Here is a 19,372-nt window from a genome sequence, read left to right as displayed (position 1 = left end):
AAGCAAAATGAGTAATAGAAATGATGAATGCAGTAAGGGTGAAAATAAATGATGAGAAGGAAGAAATAAATCAAAGTAAATACATAAAAATAATTAAAATCAAATGGGCATAGTTTTCAAATGAAAAACGAGTGAAGGACAAAAAATGAGAGCTACTAAAAAGCCTAATACACTATTGCAATTATGTGGTGAACAACTAGAAATAGAGAAAATACACACACACACACACACACACACACACACACACACACACACACACACACACACCAATTAACTGAATAAAAATAATAACACCAGCCACTTCAATAAAGATGCATGATAAACACACTTGACACCCAATGGGACTTTAATCTGCAACTTTTGGCACACCAGTAAAATAACTTTTCTGCTATGCTATGCTAGACAAAAATTATAGTTATTTCAAGGGGTTCTTGATTAACAAGAAGGTATTTATTTATTCACTTATTTTAGGGCTCACTAGAATGAACAGCTGCAATGTGTGATGCCTGGGACAGTAACCTACACCACTGTATAGGCGAGACCTTCCCTCGTGATATCATCCACAGCTTTAAGTGACGTTCTGCAACTGTGTTAGGTGAAGGAAGATAATGTCCTTTCAATGGCTATTCATTAGAGATGGGGCACAATCTTGACTATGACCACATACTTGAATACAACAGGATGGGGAAGGAAGGAGATCAGAATTCGGCTGTGTCCTCATCCAAGACTAGATACTGGCATTCACTTTACACAATCTAAGAAGACCACAGAAATCTCAAATTTGTATCACCGGACAAGGAGTACGAACCCGGCACCTCTAGAGAGCAAGTCTGATATTTAAAACAGTGCCCCAGCCCAATCTGTATGTCAGCTGAGGTGTTGCTACCTGTTCTAACCAAGTACCTCTTCTAGCCAACTGAAGCAATGAAACTACCAACAAATTGTGAAAATCCAAACCCACCTAAGCTGAAACCTAAGAATGTCATCTAACCAACAGTTCCTGAGAATCATCACTGAATTCCATTTTAGCCAATTAAAGTTACGACAATCACCGTCCAGAAATAAGTTTCTAAAATATTGAGAAGGATACTAAGCTGGACTCACGGAGTCAACATACGTTGAGACTCAAACACCGGCCGACATCGATACCTCCCCTCAGTGCAGTGCTCCGTAAAGAATGGGCTCCCCAAGAAACTTTCCAGCACCTGATTGAACGTATGACTGCGAGAGTGGACGCTGTCATCTAGGATAAGCGTGGGCCAACACCATATTGAATTCCAGCATTACCGATGGAGAGTGCCATGAATTTCTACGTCATTTTCAGCCAGTTGTCCTGATACTTTTGATCACATAGTGTAATTCACGAACGTAAAGTGTGTTCCATAGTTCCGGGCAATTGGGTTTTATCTTCCGAGGACTTTAATAGATGGTAAATGACAAGAGTCTTCTGCAAACAACCTACAGAGGGCTGGTCAGATTGTCACCTGAATAAATTATGTAGACTTAACAGCAGATGACCTGTACTACTTCCTTCAGAACCACCACATATTACTTCCTTTTTACTTAATGACATTCCATCAATTTACTACATACTGACCTTTCTGGCAAAAAATCATGAACCCAGTTGCACATCAGTGGCAATACCTCGTAGGCATACAATGGTACTGTTTTGGGGAAAATTCAGCTAACATTGTGGACACTGCAGATACAGGGGAAAAAATCAGTTAGTAATTGTGCACTGTACAGCATAAAAAACCATGTCAGCCATTATGTAGAAAACTTCTGAGAGTAACCATTCTGTTCACATACAATACAAGACACTTTATGCTTCCCATACACCCAGGCACTACCATACATGAAAATGAAATTAATTATAAACTAAAAGAGGACACAATAATGCAAATGAACTTAGGCCCACTCAAAACGAAGCTATATACATAGCTGTGATACTGAAATGCTGTTACAGTATTTACTCAAACCCAAGCCGCACTCGAATCTAACCCACACCTGAAAAATGAGACTCCAAATAAAGGGAAAAAAAATTCAGAATCTAAGCCGCACGTGAAATTTGAGACTCTAAATTCAAGGGGAGAGAAAAGTTTTAGGCCGCACATCCAAATCTAAAGAAAGTTGGTCCATTGTAATACGAGACAATTTAGGTCGAATGAATGACAATACAGGTACAGTAGTTTGGTTAGAGTCGTAAGCTTAGCAGTTAAGCTTTACCAGGTAGCCATTGCTATGCGTCAGGTGCTCCGTCCGTATTTATACGGGTACCCTTCCTTTTTCACGTGCTTCGTCTGGTTTGAATCGATTGCTTATTTTGCTTTGATCTGGCAAGTGCCATTTTCTTTGTTATAGGTGTTTACGTCACTAAGCTGAAAATGCATTAATCTACTGTGTCGTGCATTGTTTGTCGCATTCTGATAGTGCGTGTTTATGGCCTGTTGCCGCTCGCCGCATGGCTTGCTTTTGTGCGCACACCACCGCCACTTACAATTAAAAAAAAAAAAAAAAAAAAAGAAACGAGAGGAATCTCGTCATTAGCGAAACAATGGCAAGAGACTGCTATTTGTTGTTACTTACACTGCTGCTTTCTTTGATAATGATCAACAAGAACCAAATAATAGACTGTGTATGATAGAACATGTCCTGAACAAGAGTTAGGCGAAAATTTTTCTCCGTTTGAAAATCTTTGCGGCCGCTTCTTTAGTACATCAAATTCTGCACAGAAATTAGAGTCATCTTAGATTTAAAAATCTAATCAGTTGCCGTGCTTCATTTATGACTGTATCACTATCAGGCATAAGAATAACACAAATATAAACATGACATGATATGTATATTCTTCCGCATTTGCTGTTGTCTCACTCTAGCTTCACAGTTTATTAGGCAGACAGGATTTAAATGAAGTAGCAGCAAACACGAAACAATACATGGCAAAATGTTTATATTCGTATTATTCTTATGGTGATGAGAATACTGCATGTGACTCACAATTCATAAAAGTTCCTATTAGCAACCATCTCTTCTCACAGGTAGGAAAAAAATCAGAACGTTGAGTTGGCCATACTGACGAACATCCCAAACAGTCTTGACAGTTGGATTTTCGTAGTACATTGAAATTCTGCTACATTTGAAGATGAACAATACGGAATTTGTATTTACTTCGTTGGATAATGTATGAAAATGCAGTGGTCAAAACTCGGGGCGGAGAAAAAAGCTCATCTTCCACTTTTTTTTTATTTATTTACTGACGCAGAGGTTTTGGCGCCAGTATTTATCTTTGTGCCTACAAAGCATGCCTGTGTAGCGCTACATATATTCGACGGCAGAAGTTAGTTGTGGCGGCACCTACCAACATTTTTCAGAACTTTCACTTGCTTTGCACTCGATTCTAAGCCGCAGGTGGTTTTTTGGATTACAAAAACCGGAAGAAAAGTGCGGCTTAGATTAGAGTAAATATGGTACTCAGTGGATGAATCTTGTAGGACAAAATGGTAATTTGACCTGTATACAACTTGTTACATATACACGCATATACTTGTCCATATAAACATAATTTCAGAGTCACTATTTACTACTGTCACAAAATCATTATAACTGTAATGTAAATTTTTGACATCTGTATGCAACCCATATGGACTGCTAATGTATGTCATGAGATAAATAATCTGCTGTTCACAGTTCCTGTTAGCTGAGTGGGTAGCATCAAAGTCTAGTAGTCTTGCAGTCACTGGTTCAAATTAACTAATAGCAACTTCTTCTTTACTTCCATTTCAATTCCATATTTATTAACAAAAGCAAATGGTAATTAACAAATGCTGAAACACAATGTAGTACAATTTTTTTAAGTACTCATTTACAAAAATTAAAATTTGATATCAGAGATTAAATGGTTAGCTGTTAAAATTATATACATCAAATAACTATTCAGTATCTAGAAATAAAAAGGTATTTTACGAACTGTCTTAAATCTATAACGTATATGTGTAAACAATCGCCTATATTTGCTAACGAAAAGATCGTGTAATATTTCAGAAAACCCACTGAAGATGCCTCGTAAATACGACGAAACACCTGGATGTGCAAATTAAATAAAAAACTTAATATGTAACATGCAGAATGTGTTATTCTTTTAAACTATTGCAATTTATTTTATTTCCTATTTCACTTTTTGCATTTTTATCATATTTTCTTTTTATTTGCATTTCTGCGAGATCAGTAATTTAAAAAAAATGTTATTTTTATTAAATAATTAAGATTCCAAATTTGTTAATTTGGAAATCCATTAGACGATAAATATAGAATTGAAAAAAAGTTTAAAAAAAGAGTTGCAACCAGTGATGTTTGAACAAGTAACTGACTGTGGACTTTTCTGCAACACACTGAATTACTGGCTACACTGTCAATGTTCAAATGTTTTGTAATCAACAGCACTCGTAAATCTAATATTTCAGGAAGACTTTCATACCACCACAAAGTTTTTATACAGAGACCTCTACGAAGCACCTAGAGCCAAGCATTTTTCCTACTGATCACCACACACTGCACAATAAATACTGCCAAATTACACCAAGTATCCACAGAGAAATGGTAAGGGAAAGTGGGACTGTACCTGTTCCATGACCTCTGGCGCCATCCAACAGGGGGTGCCGACAAAAGTGTGGCGCACCTTCTGCCGCGAAAGGTCTCTGCCAGTCGCCAGCCACGCTGACACACCAAAGTCTGCTATCTGCACTGTGCCGTCCTCACCCAGAAGGATGTTACCGGCTTTTATATCCCTGAAACAAAAAGTGTACCCCACTGTGCGGTAGAGAACAAACTGTTCCCGAAATGGAACTTAAAATGCGCCCCATAAAAACGCATAACTATAAACAAATTAACTGGTGAAATTCAGTAATTTACATAATATTGCTGCAAACGGTACATGTGATTATGTACGAAATACAATATTAATTAAACAAATGGCCTCTACGAGTCTGCAGCATCACGATATCTTCGAAGCACTACATGTTGATTATACCCACGTCTGAAATGCAATGCCCCAGTAACTTGTAGATGTAATGGATTCTTCCTAATCACTCAACAGTTTTCTGTGCCCCTATCCTGCCATTTTGATAGTTCACGAAACCATTCCACAGCAAGTGCTACCGACAAGAGATTTTAAACTGATTCAGTATTTCTTGATTTCCATAAGGCTTTTGACACCGTACCTCTCAAGCAGCTTTTAATCAAATTGTGTGCTTATGGAATATCATCTCAGTTATGTGATATATGATTTTCTGTTAGAGAAGTCGCAGTTTTTACTAATTGATGGAAAGTTATCACGTAAAACGAGCGATTTCTGGGTTACCCAAGGTAGGGTTATAGGCCCTCTGCTGTTGTTTATCTGTACAAATGATTTAGGAGACAATGTGAGCAGCTGCCTTAGGTTGTTTGTAGATGATGCTGTCATTTATCGTCTAGAAGATTAAAACAAATTGCAAAACAATTTAGGAAAGATATCTGTATGGTGCAAATATTGTCAATTGACCCTAAATAATGGAAAGTGTGAGGTCATCCACACATGTGCTAAAAGGAAACCATTAAACATTGGTTACACACTAAACCTAAACCAATCAAATCTAAAGGCCATAAATTCAAACAAATATCTATGAATCACAATTATGAACAGCTTAAGTTGGAAAGAACACGTACAAAATGTTGTGGGGAATGGGAGCCAAAGATTGCATTTTATTAGAAGAACATGTAAAAGATGCAACAGGTATGCTAAAGAGACTTACACTACACTTGACCACAGTCTTCTGGAGTATTGCGGTGCAGTTCGGGATGTACATCAAATAGGACAGTGAGGAAGTTCAAAGCAGGACAGCACATTTTGTTTTACTGAGAAATAGAGGACACAATACAGGATTTGGGGTGGACATCATTAAAACAAAGATGTCTCTCATTGCTGTAGGATCATCTCACGAAATTTCAATCACTAGCATTCTCCTCTGAATGCAAAAATATTTTGTCGACGGCCGACCTAGTAGGGATAAACCACCATAATACAATAAGGGAAATCACAGCTTGCACAGAAAGATATGGGTGCTAGTTTTTTCCATACATTGTTTGAGAGTGAACGAGAATTATTGTGAAGGTGGTTTGATGAGCCCTGTGCTAGGCACTTAAATGCGATTTGCAGAGTATCCGTGTACATACAGAAGTAGATGAAGTGTGCTTCACCAATAAACATCATTTTCTCGATGAAATTATTGTCTGTTCTTTGTTTCGCAAGTGCCCGACAGCCAAATGCTCAGTACCTCTCGTGACTGGCTTCAGTTCTCATGTCAGTTGGATTCTAAATGCACCGAGGTTCACTTTGCATTTCAGAATTCCTTGCATGCTGGTTCTGGAAACATCCCACCTGCTGTGAATGTCAGCAAACAGATTTCACCGAATTTGCAACAACATTAACACTCGTGAAGGCAATGTCTTCCACAGGATGGTTAAAAAGAGGACACGCCAGGGGTAAAACGTACACAAGTCAATTTTCTCAAACTTAGCTATTGCTCTCATCACTGTCTAACTTATTTAGTGCATTAAAAAATGTAAACTCCATGTGGGAATATCAACAATGTGTAAAAGATAGACTGCTAATTACCATAAAGAAGACACATTAAGTAAAGACACATTAAGTAGCAGACAGGCACAGTATCTAAATTGTGCCTGTTTGCCATGTAACATGTCTTCTTTACAGTAAGTACCAATCTACATTATTACACTGACCACACATTCCACAGAGTCTGTCAACAATCTATACATGCCATTTATCACAAACCCATATATACGAATTCACTTCCCTTACTCGCTTCTCTCCGTGTATTCAGGCTTATCTCAGGAAGTACTGCAAGGCCTTTGATACAGTTTTACTAACAGACTGATTTATGTTAGAGGTTTGTGTATATACACTAAAAATTTCACAGATTGGGTGAACTGTGATGAATTCGTCAACCATAGCTGTGAAAACAATGCCATTGCCACCTAGCAATGAACGATAGAACTCTGGATGCGTAACTCTGCACAGCACAACGTAGCCACGGCCAAACTATGGATACGGATGCTCTGCTTCCTGTGATATACCAATAACGAAATGAATGTGTTTGGTGTTGAGCAGTCAGACGAAGTGACTTGTGTTCAGGTAATATTCGTTTGGACACTTTGAAATTAAGGTACATTTCTTGTGAACCATCCAATAAGCGGAACAGCCGAAAGTAGATGTATTGCACGCAAAAATTGGCAAATTTGTGATATTCTTAAAGAAGGAATCAGACACGGACAGGATCTTCTTGACACCTTAGAAACATAGGATGTAATGTCATTTAAAAACTCCTAGTAGATGGCTACAGGAATTTCAAAATACTTCTACAGACGGTTGGGGGACACATTTTGAAAAAAACTACCATTTAAGACTGTCAATTTCCGTTTCTGTCATATATGCAATTACAATTTGCACCCATGACACATTGCACATTTTTTTAAAAACTGGCAGCAAGTTACTTAACTTTGAAGTATCATACAGCACTTAATGACAACTGTCTAACAAGAGAACATGCAAAGCCAAAATATGTGGTTTTTAATTTTTTTTATGCAAAAATTACATTTTCCAAAAAACTACTCCAGCAAGGGATACATCAAATAGCTTTAGATAAAGAATTTTTTAAGCGGTGAAGCACATTACTGAACTTTCAGCTTTCTGCTTCCTTTCAATCAAACACACATGCATGTTTTTAAGCACTGCCTGTGAACAGCTTAGAGAAAGAAATGGTAACACTTTCTGCTGGACTTTTTTCTGATTTTGCAGGACAACCTTCAAGCACATATGGTGCACACTGTAACCAATCTGTTTGATCGACGGGCTTGGGAGGTTCTCTACCAGCCACCACAATTCCCTGGACTCAGGCCCCTGTCATTGCAACTCGAGTCCTAAATGGCAGAAAATGATGCACGGCACTCCCTTCAGAACTGTCGCGGAGATTTGTCGGACAATAGCCAGATCCATTGCTGACCAACACAATGACACCCACAATGTTGCTGACTTCACTCTCACAGGCAGCAAAACATTGAAACATTTATCTCTTTTGTATAAGTAGATATTACAAGGCCAACACTCGAGATTGAGATGTATTTGGTGTGTCTCAAAAACAAAGATTAAAAATTTTAAAAACTGTTGCTACAGTGGAGTCATGTAACTTGGTGGGTGAGAACTGGATGCACAGTAGTACAGAAGTCACGTGACCTGCCCACCAACAGTAGTCGGCCAGCAGTAGCGAGCGCCCCATTTAATGTCGTCCTGTGCGGAGCAAGTTTACGACAGGCTTTAGCATTGTGTGTGGTACTTTTTTGGGAGTTATTGCAAGGCATTGTGGTAATATGAGTGCCAACAGCAAATTTCACCCAGTATTACACAGGCAGGCGAGAGAAATAACGTTTCACGTGTATCAGTTCTTTAGACGGTAGCTGGAAGCGGCAGCCACAGCATTGCCCAGAGTTGCCGAGTGCCAAGAACGAACAGCTGAGGTGTGTGGTATCGTTTTGAGATGTGTACAACGGATCAGCAGTGAAGCCAAACCATCTACTGAAGAGAACAAATCGCCTATTTTTAAGTCGCCTGGTAAGTGCCGAAATCGAAATAAATTTATGAGGGAGCTCAACGATTTCAGCAAGAATGTCTTACGACAAAAAACATTTGACATGTATAGCCAAGATGAATATCCTACGGCAGATAAATCACGTTCCTACATGAAAGAAGCTGAAAGTTTCAATGACAGCAAATCTAACATGTCCAGAATATTAAGGGAGATGGGATTTAAATACAGAAAGAGCAATGACTGAAGAGAAAAATCACGTATTATCTCAATGAAACATACATTCACCAGAACCATTCTGACCAACATGTTGGAAGACAATGTTGGTGGCCTGAAGGTTCCTGTGGGAAAAGCGAGACACCTTATTGTGCTTCACGCTGGTTCTGCATAGACAGGCTTCATACCAGAGAGTAAATTAATATTTGAAGAATCAAAGACGCAGGAATCGGGTGACTATCACTCCGAAATGACCTAGCTGGCTTCAAGTGGTGGTTTGTGCAACAGCTACTTCCATACACAATAGAGAATTCTGCTACTGTCATGGACAATGCAAGCATGCACTCTGTACAAGTGAATAAGGATCCTATTTCAAATACCAGGAAGGACGAAATTATTTCACAGTAGTCGTATAATGGAATTCCTCACACAGTGTCAGAGAGCGGGGCAAAGTTACTCATGCTCGCAAATGTATACAAGCCTAAATACTGCACCTACGAGAGAGAGGAACTGGCAAGACAGCATGGTCACCGAGTAATCAGGTTACCACCACATCACTGCCACTACAATCCTATTGAGCTGGTATGGACACAAGTTAAAGCCCACATGTCAGGAAAAAACAGCACCATGTGAAATGCTGACATCGAAAGACTCGCATGTGAAGCAGTGGACCGTCGTAAGCATATCTGCATGGGCAAACTGCGTCAGACATTCGGAAACACTCCAGGAAGAAAATTTTAAAAAGGAAATTGACAGACTCAGTGATGGAGCCTTTCATAATTAATATTCACGATTCAGATTTGTCTTTATCAGACAGCGAGGATTAAGACGATGCTTTGGGTTACCTTTGACAGTACTGCAATGCTGCGGTAAGCATTTAAGCATATATCATAAATCGTAAGTCTATATTATGTAATGGATAAGTTAAAGTTAGATATAGTGGGAATTAGTGAAATTCGGTGGCAGGAGGAACAAGACTTTTGGTCAGGTGAACACAGGGTTATAACGAGGATAATGGAATGTAGTCGAATTAAGTCGGGTGATGCTGAGGGAATTAGATTAGGAAATGAGACACTTAAAGTAGTAAAGGAGTTTTGCTATTTGGGGACCAAAATAACTGATGATGGTCGAACGTTTCTGAAGAAGAGAAATTTGTTAACATCGAGTATAAATTTAAGTGTCAGGAAATCTTTTCTGAAAGATAACACAATAATCAATGCAAGTCTATCCATTATTCTTGCCAATGATCATAGCTTTTTTATTTTTACACATTTTATACAACTCTGTATTTTAAAGGCAGACGATTCGATTACAACGCCTTTCTCACAAAGACGGTTGTTGCCTCCTGCATCACTCCGTTCCATTCCCTGTCCGCGCGTCCACCACACTGCATGGTAGCAGTAGCTATGCCTGGCTGCTAACTTATTCCCATTCTCTGCCACCACCAGTGGAAGCAGACCTTACGGTATGGGAACACTTTGCTACTTCTCAGCACAGTGCAGGATTCCACACCCGACTTACAAGGGAACCTCCCCATCGCACCCCCCTCAGATTTAGTTACAAGTTGGCACAGTGGATAAGCCTTGAAAAACTGAACACAGATCAATCGAGAAAACAGGAATAAGTTGTGTGGAACTATGAAAAAAATAAGCAAAATATACAAACTGAGTAGTCCATGCGCAAGATAGGCAACATCAAGGATAATATGGGGCAAGGAGCGCCGTGGTCCCGTGGTTAGTGTGAGCAGCTGCGGAACGAGAGATCCTCGGTTGAAGTCCTCCCTCGAGTGAAAATTTTATTTTCACAAAGTAATGATCTGTCCGTTCGTTCATTGACGTCTCTGTTCACTGTAAACAGTTCAGTGTCTGTATTTTGCGACTGCACTGCAAAACCGTGCGATTAGTAGACGAAAGGACGCGCCTCTCCAATGGGAACCGAAAACATCTGATCGCAAGGTTATAGGTCAACAGGAAAACACGTCTGATATATTCTATACAACACTGGTGACGGCATGTGCGTCACATGACAAGAATATGTTGTCGACCCACCTAACTTGTACACTTGGCGAATGGGTGAAAAGATTCTTCTACCTTGCCCGATTTAGGTTTTCTTGTGGATGTGATAATCACTCCCAAAAAACTGATGAAAACATAAGAGTTTGTCACATAAACTGCAACAAATGAATGCAACAGTTTCACAGTCGCACAGTTTTCCCTGTGCTCTGTCAAAACACGTGTTTTTAACGTTTTCAAATTTTTCCGTGTGTAGACCGTCAAATCCTGCATATGTCCAAGCAAATCTGAACATGTCCTGGAATTTTGGAGAGCGAAAGTGACTAAGTGTGAGTGCCTGAACTTTGATAATTGTCTGAAAATAAAAAAAAAACTTATTACTCGAGGGAAGACTTGAACCAAGGACCTCTCACTTCACAGCTGCTCACGCTAACCACAGGACCACGGCACTCCTGAGCTTATACTATAGTTGATGTTGCCTATCTTGCGCATGGACTACTCAGTTTGTATATTTTGCCTATTTCTGTCACAGTTCCACACAACTTCTTCCTGTTTTCTCGATTAATCTATGTTCAGTTTTTCAAGGCCTATTCACTGTGCCAACTTATAACTAAATCTGAGGGGGGCGCGATGGGGAGGTTCCCTTATTAGTTTTAGACCACTGTCTTTGTTAATCACATGGACTCTAATTCGAACAGCCACTTTAATTACTGAACTGTAGGAAGAGGAAGACTGCCCAAGTAACTAGTATTGTTGTAATCTATGGCACAGCCTGTTTTTAAACTTTGATCAGCCACGGCAGATTTGGCAGTCCTGTCACTGAATACCACGGTGGCTGCACAGAAAGCGACAGGACTCTAGTGACGGACACGGTAACAGGCAACGTGTATGAGGTGTGACCCAAAAAGCTATGAGAATTTTTTAATTTCGTGGGTTTTATAAATCCCACTCTCAATAAGAAGTTCTTATGTGATTGGTACACATGTTCCTGATGTTTGACTGTATTTTCAGCTGTTTTGAATATTTAGTCTAGTGCTGACAGTCTACATCTACAGCCATACTCCGCAAGCCACCTGACAGTGTGTGGCGGGGGTTATCTTGCGTACCTCCATCACTTCTCCCTTCTATTCCAGTCTTGTATTGTTCGTGGAAAGGATTGTCGGTATGCCTCTGTGTGGGCTCTAATCTCTCTGATTTTATCCTCATGGTCTCTTCGCGAGATATACGTAGGAGGGAGCAATATACTGCTCGACTCCTCGGTGAAGGTATGTTCTCTAAACTTCAACAAAAGCCCGTACCGAGCTACTGAGCGTCTCTCCTGCAGTCTTCCACTGGAGTTTATCGATCGACTCCATAATGCTTTCGTGATTACTAAATGATCCTGAAACGAAGCACGCTGCTCTCCATTGGATCTTCTCTATCTCTTCTAGCAACCCTATCTGGTACGGATCCCACACTGCTGAGCAGTATTCAAGCAGTGGGCGAACAAGTGTACTGTAACCTACTTCCTTTGTTTTCGGATTGCATTTCCTTACGATTCTTCCAATGAATCTCAGTCTGGCATCTGCTTTACCGACAATCAACTTTATATGATCATTCCATTTCAAATCACTCCTAATGCGTACTCCCAGATAATTTATGGAATTAACTGCTTCCAGTTGCTGACCTTCTATATTGTAGCTAAATGATAACGGATCTTTCTTTCTACGTATTCGCAGCACATTACACTTGTCTACAGTGAGATTCAATTGCCATTCCCTGCACCATGCGTCAATTCGCTGCAGATCCTCTTGCATTTCAGTACAATTTTCCATTGTTACAACCTCTCGATATACTACAGCATCATCTGCAAAAAGCCTCAGTGAACTTCCGAAGTCATCCACAAGGTCATTTATGTATATTGTGAATACCAACGGTCCTACGACACTCCCCTGCGGCATACCTGAAATCACTCTTACTTCGGAAGACTTCTCTCCATTGAGAATGACATGCTGCGTTCTGTTATCTAGGAACTGGAATGTAGTCTAATTAAATCGGGTGATGCTGAGGGTATTAGATTAGGAAATGAGATGCTTAAGGTAGTAAATGAGTTTTGCTATTTGGGGAGCAAAATAACTGATGATGGTCAAAGTAGAGAGGATATAAAATGTAAACTGGCAATGGGAAGGAAAGCGTTTCTGAAGAAGAGAAATTTGTTAACATCGAGTATAGATTTAAATGTCAGGAAGTCGTTTCTGAAATTATTTGTATGGAGTGTAGCCATGTATGGAAGTGAAACGTGAAAGATAAATGGTTTGGACAAGAAGAGAATAGAAGCTTTTGAAATGTGGAGATTAGATGGGTAGATCACATAACTAATGAGGAAGTATTGAATAGGATTGGGGAGAAGAGGAGTTTGTAGGACAACTTGACTAGAAGAAGGAACCGGTTGGTAGGACATGTTCTGAGTCATCAAGGGATCACCAATTTAGTATTGGAGGGCAGCGTGGAGGGTAAAAAATCGTAGAGGGAGACCAGGAGATGAATACACTAAGCAGATTCAGAAGTGTTGTGTTTTTTTTGTGGTTTTAGGGCGCACAACTACAATGGTCATTAGCGCCCTGACTAATTTAGGAATGTACCGCGAGGCACAAGGTTAAAACAGCAACTAAAAGGGACAACACTATAAAAGACGTATTAACAGACATAGGATTAAAAAAACTACAGCATAATCGAACGTCCTTAGACAGGTGTGTCAAGTTGATAAAACGAAGAACGTGAGCAGCAGCTTCTGGGTCATCCGCTAAAATGGCATCCAGAGTACATGGCAGGCCAAGATCAAGACGCAGCGTATTAAAATCCGGACAGGACATTAAAATGTGGCGGACCGTCAGCAATTGCCCACATGGACAGAACGGCACCGGACTGCCGTCAGCAGATGGCGGTGGCTGAACTGGCAGTGTCCAATTCGTAGCCGGGCCAAAACGACCTCCTCCCGCCGAGAAGGACGTGAGGAGGACGTGAGGAGGACGTCCAAGCTAAGGGAAGAGGTTTCAAGGCCCGAAGCATGTTGTCCCTAAGTGCAGCACAATCGGCATGCCACAGGGATAAAATGCGCCGACAAATGATCGTGCTACAATCTGATGAAAGGACACAACAAGAAGCTGTCCGAGGCTGGAGGACCGCAGCCTTGGCCGCGACATCTGCAGCTTCGTTCCCAGGGCTACCGACATGGCCAGGAACCCACATAAAGCTAACTGGAGACCCGTCGTCCACCAGCTGCTGAAGAGAGCGTTGGATCCGGTGCACGAAAGGGTGAACCGGATATGGATCACTGAGGCTCTGGATGGCGCTCAGAGAATCGGAGCAGATGACACAAGCAGAATGTCGGTGGCGGCAGACGTAAAGAACAGCCTGGTAGAGGGCAAAGAGCTCAGCTGTGAAGACCGAACAATGGCCATGTAGCCGGTATTTGAAACTTTGTACCCCGACAATAAAAGAACACCCGACCCCGTCATTGGTCTTTGAGCCATCTGTATAAATGAAGGTCATATTAATGAACTTCGAACGAAGTTCGACAAAACGAGAGTGGTATACTGAACCGGGGGTAACTTCCTTTGGGAGCGAGCGGAGGTCAAGGTGAACGCGAACCTGAGCCTGGAGCGAAGGTGGCGTGTGGCTCTCGCCCACTCTAAAGGTTGCAGGGAGTGAAAAAATCAAGGTGTTGAAGGAGGCGACGAAAGCAAACTCCAGGGGGTAGTAGGGCAGAGACATACAACCCGTATTGACGGTTGAGAGAGTCGTCAAAAAAGGAACGATACGATGGGTGGTCGGGCATTGACAGAAGCCGACAGGCCTAACGACAAAGCAGCATATCGCGCCGGTAGGTGAGTGGCAATTCACCGGCTTCAGCATGAAGACTCTCGACGGGACTAGTATAAAACGCTCCGATTGCAAGCCGTAATCCCCGATGTTGTATGGAGTTCATGTGGCGTAAGATGGACGGCCGTGCAGAGGAGTATACAAAGCACCCATAATCCAGCTTCGAGCGGACGATCGAGCGATATAGGCGAAGTAGGACAGTTCGATCCGCTCCCCAAGACATGCCACTGAGAACACGGAGGACATTTAGAGAACAGGTACAACGGGCAGCCAAATATGACATGTGGAGACCAACTAAGTTTCCTGTCAAATGTAAGACCTAAAAATTTTGTTGTCTCCACGAATGGGAAAGCAACAGGGCCGAATCGTCAGGACGGTGGGAGACACTTTGTAGCGCCTGAAGTTAATACAGACCGTTTTCTCGGCAGAAAAACGGAAGCCATTGGCGACACTCCAGGAGCAAACACGGTCAAGAGAACGCTGAAGAGAGCGCTCCAGGAAACATGTATGCTGCACGCTGCAATATGTGGTAAAATCGTCCACGAAAAGGGAGCCTGATACATCATCTGGGAGGCAATCTATTATTGGATTGATCGCTATGGCAAAGAGAGCGACGCTCAAAACGGAGCCCTGTGGCACCCCATTTTCCTGGCGAAAGATGTCTGACAGGACAGAATCCACACGTACCATGAACTGTCAATCCATTAAAAAGGAACGAATAAAAAGAGGGAGGTGACCGCGAAAGCCCCATGTATGTATGGTGCAGAGAATGCGCGCCCTCCAACAGGTGTCTTAAGCCTTCTCCAAATCAAAGAACACAGCTGCGGTCGAGCGTTTCCGCAAGAAGTTATTCATAATGAAGGTCGACAGGGTAACCAGATGGTCAACAGCAGAGCGGCGCCTACGAAATCCACATTGTACATTGGTAAGTAGGCGTCGAGATTCGAGCAGCCAAACCAACCGAGAGTTAACCATTCGCTCCATCACCTTACAGACACAGCTGGTAAGCGAGATGGGTATATAACTGGAAGGCAAGTGCTTGTCCTTCCCCGGCTTAGGAATCGGTACAATAGACTCGCGCCAGCATGCGGGAACATGTCCCTCAATCCAGATGCGATTGTAAGTACGAAGAAGGAAACCTTTACCCGCAGGAGAACGGTTCTTCAGCATCTGAATATGAATAGAATCAGGCCCCGGAGCGGAGGACCATGACCGGGCAAGTGGATTTTCAAGTTCCCGCATGGTGAATGGGGCATTGTAGTTTTCACAATTCAAGGAGTGGAAATTAGGTGGCCGAGCCACCTCTGCCTGCTTTCGGGGGAGGAAGGCAGGGGGGTAATGAGTGGAGCTCGAAACCTCTGCGAAAAAGCGGCCGAAGGCATTGGAGACATCCTCAGGGGCCACAAGGACGTCATTCGCGACCGTCAAGCCAGAAACTGGTGAGTGGACCTTAGTGCCAGATAACCGGCGCAGGCTACCCCATACAACAGGAGGAGGAGTTAAACTGTTGAAAGTGCTTGTGAAAGCAGCCCAGCTGGCTTTCTTGCTTTCTTTAAAAATACGACGACACTGTGCACGTAATCATTTGTAAGTGATACAATTCGCCACTGTAGGGTGGCGTTTGAAGGTGCGTAAAGCATGTCGACAAGCACGTAAGGCGTCTCTACATGCTGCGGTCCACCAGGGGAGTGGTACGCGGCGTGGAGAAGAAGTAGTGTGAGGGATGGAATATTCAGCAGCAGTGAGAATGACTTCCGTGAGGTGTGCGGCCTGACTATCGCAGCTTGTGAAGGTTTGATCCTGAAAGGTCGTCCTGGAAGTGAAGAGCCCCCAGTCTGCTTTGGAGATGTTCCAACTAGTTGAGCACGGAGAGGGGGTATGATGCGGGAGATGGATAACACACGGGAAGTGGTCGCTCGAATATGTATCAGAAAGCGCATACCACTCAAACCGGTGTGCAAGTTGGGTAGTACAGACAGAGGTTCAAATGGGGATAGGTGTTAGAGGTGTCTGAAAGGAAAGTAGGGGCACCAGTATTGAGGCAGACTAGATTGAGCTGATTGAAAACGTCTGCTAACAGGGAGCCCATCAGACAGGATGCTGGAGAGCCCCAAAGAGGATGGTGAGCATTGAAGTCTCCAGTTAACAAAAATGGTGTAGGGAGCTGAGCAATAATTTGCAGCATGTCTGCCCTAGTAACGGCAGACGACGATGGAATGTAAACGGTACAGATGGAAAATGTAAAATTGGGGAGAGTAATGCGGACGGCAACTGCCTGCAGGCCTGTGTGCAATATGATGGGATCATAGTAGATATCATCCCGGACCAGCAACATAACCCCTCCATGAGCCGGAATACGTGCCACAGGGGGTAAGTCAAAACGCTCAGAGGTGTAGTGTGCCAAGGCAATTTGATCGCATGGGCGTAGCTTCGTTTCCTGGAGGGCTACGATGAGAGGACGGTGCGAGCGGAGAAACAATTTGAAGTCCTCTCGGTTGGAACGAATGCTGCGAATATTCCAGTGAATAAGTGCCATCGTGAGAAGGAGAAGGTGCAAGAAGGGGTCATCGAGAAGGCCGCTGAGGGCCCGGCTTCGAGCGAGCACTGCCGGCGCTAGCAGGAGGCGGACAGTCATTGTCCATTTGTTCTATAGGTTCACCCTCATGGGTAGCCCTGCCACAAGTCACACATGTAGCCGCATTGGAACAAGAATGGCGAGTGTGATTGAAACGCTGACACTGGTAGCAGCGCGTAGGTGTCGGGACATAGGGACCAAATGAAATAACCTCGTAGCCCGCCTTGATGCGTGATGGCAGCTGAACACTGTCAAAGGTCAAGAAAAGTGTCCGGGTCGGTACAAGGTCATTATTGACCTTTTTGATGACCCTATGGACACCCGTCACGCCCTGCTCAGCAAGGAAAGACTGAATCTCCTCGTCAGTCAATCCGTCGAGTGATCTAGTATTGACCACTCCACGAGACGAATTCAAAGTGCGGTGAGCCTCCACCCGGATAGGGAACGTGTACAGGAGTGTGGCCCGAAGCAGTTTTTGTGCCTGGAAGGCACTATTAGTTTCTAGTAACAAGGTACCATTACGCAACCCGGTACAAGATTTGACAGATCCAGCTATGGCATCTACGCCCTTCTGGATAACGAAAGGGTTGACAGAGGAAAAATCCTTTCCGTCCTCAGATCAAGAAACTACGAGGAACTGTGGGGCAGGCGGTAGTACTTTTGTCACTGGTGGCTGGTCAAGTTTCCGTTTGTGGGCAGAAGTCGAGAGAGAAGAAGAAGAGAAATCCATTGCGGAGGAATCCCCCTTGATTGCCAGCGTCTCCGATGGCGGGCTCCTTCCTTGTCACACCTCCCGAGAAACGGACGGAGGGACCAATTGGCACGGTCGGAAGGTGTCAGCTCAGGAAATCACCCCTCCCTAGGCCTGGCCTTTACCAGGGGGTGGGTACGTGCGTGCCTTACTTGTCTACCCAGGGCGGGGAATTACGCGTTACCTCGTCACCGGCAACGCGTGGGTCAGCCTTCAGGCATGCACAGGGAGGAAGGAAGAAGAGGAAATAGAAAGGAGAGAGGGAAAGAAAGGACATACTGTCTCAAACGCCGAAGTGGAGACCAGAGAAGGAGGAGAGGGCAAGGAGGAGAAGGCAAGGAGGAGAGGGCAAGGAGGAGAGGGCAAGGAGGAGAGGGCAAGGAGGAGAAGGCAAGGAGGAGAAGGCAAGGAGGAGAAGGCAAGGAGGAGAAGGCAAGGAGGAGAAGGCAAGGAGGAGAAGGCAAGGAGGAGAAGGCAAGGAGGAGAAGGCAAGGAGGAGAAGGCAAGGAGGAGAAGGCAAGGAGGAGAAGGCAAGGAGGAGAAGGCAAGGAGGAGAAGGCAAGGAGGAGAAGGCAAGGAGGAGAAGGCAAGGAGGAGAAGGCAAGGAGGAGAAGGCAAGGAGGAGAAGGCAAGGAGGAGAAGGCAAGGAGGAGAAGGCAAGGAGGAGAAGGCAAGGAGGAGAAGGCAAGGAGGAGAAGGCAAGGAGGAGAAGGCAAGGAGAAGAGTAAGTAAGACAGCAAGATGGAGAAGAACACAGAAAAGAACCAACCAAAGGAAGGAAGAAACCAGAAGAAGTGAAAACCAAAATGAACTCAAATATAGGTCGTGAAACCGTCCGTCTCGGGACGCAGGCGCTAACTACCCCCTTGAGGGGGAGGGACTCCTTTTAGTCGCCTCTTACGACAGGCAGGAATACCTCGGGCCTATTCTAACCCCCGGACCCACAGGGGGGATTCCGAAGTGTGTAGGTTGCAGTAGGTACTGGGAGTTGAAGCTTGCACAGGATAGAGTAGCATAGAGAGCTGCATCAAACCAGTCTCAGGACTGAAGACCACAACAACATATTGTTCTCCAGCCTTATGACACACAGGCAGTGCCAAGTGGACATCCTCTGCCAAACGCCAATATATGTGGATGCACGGCTCCACTCAGAATGCACAGTCAGTCAGACAGTTTGACAGTTTCAGCACCGTTCCTCACGACAGCCTCACAACTTCTATACAATTGCTGCCCAGAACATCCGACGTGACATTCTACTAGTTCTGTTAGTCATTGCTCGCTGGAGCAAGGACTACACCACGTTCACAGATTGATCTGGGCACAC

The 19,372-nt window shown here is 43.4% G+C and overlaps 1 protein-coding gene across 5 annotated transcripts in view; it reads right to left on the bottom strand.

Moving 5' to 3' along the window:
* Positions 1-19,372, bottom strand: part of LOC126295357 (serine/threonine-protein kinase OSR1) — a 438,167-nt gene that overhangs the window by 59,896 nt on the left and 358,899 nt on the right. For all 5 annotated transcript variants that reach the window (XM_049987832.1, XM_049987830.1, XM_049987829.1 and 2 more), the window contains one exon: positions 4,619-4,784. In XM_049987832.1, coding sequence (XP_049843789.1) covers positions 4,619-4,784 — 166 coding nt within the window. The remainder of the gene's footprint in view (positions 1-4,618; positions 4,785-19,372) is intronic.

The sequence above is a fragment of the Schistocerca gregaria genome, chromosome 11, assembly GCF_023897955.1.
Source record: "Schistocerca gregaria isolate iqSchGreg1 chromosome 11, iqSchGreg1.2, whole genome shotgun sequence".
NCBI classification, from domain to species: Eukaryota; Metazoa; Arthropoda; class Insecta; order Orthoptera; family Acrididae; genus Schistocerca; species Schistocerca gregaria.
This window is presented reverse-complemented; position numbering and strand designations above follow the sequence as displayed.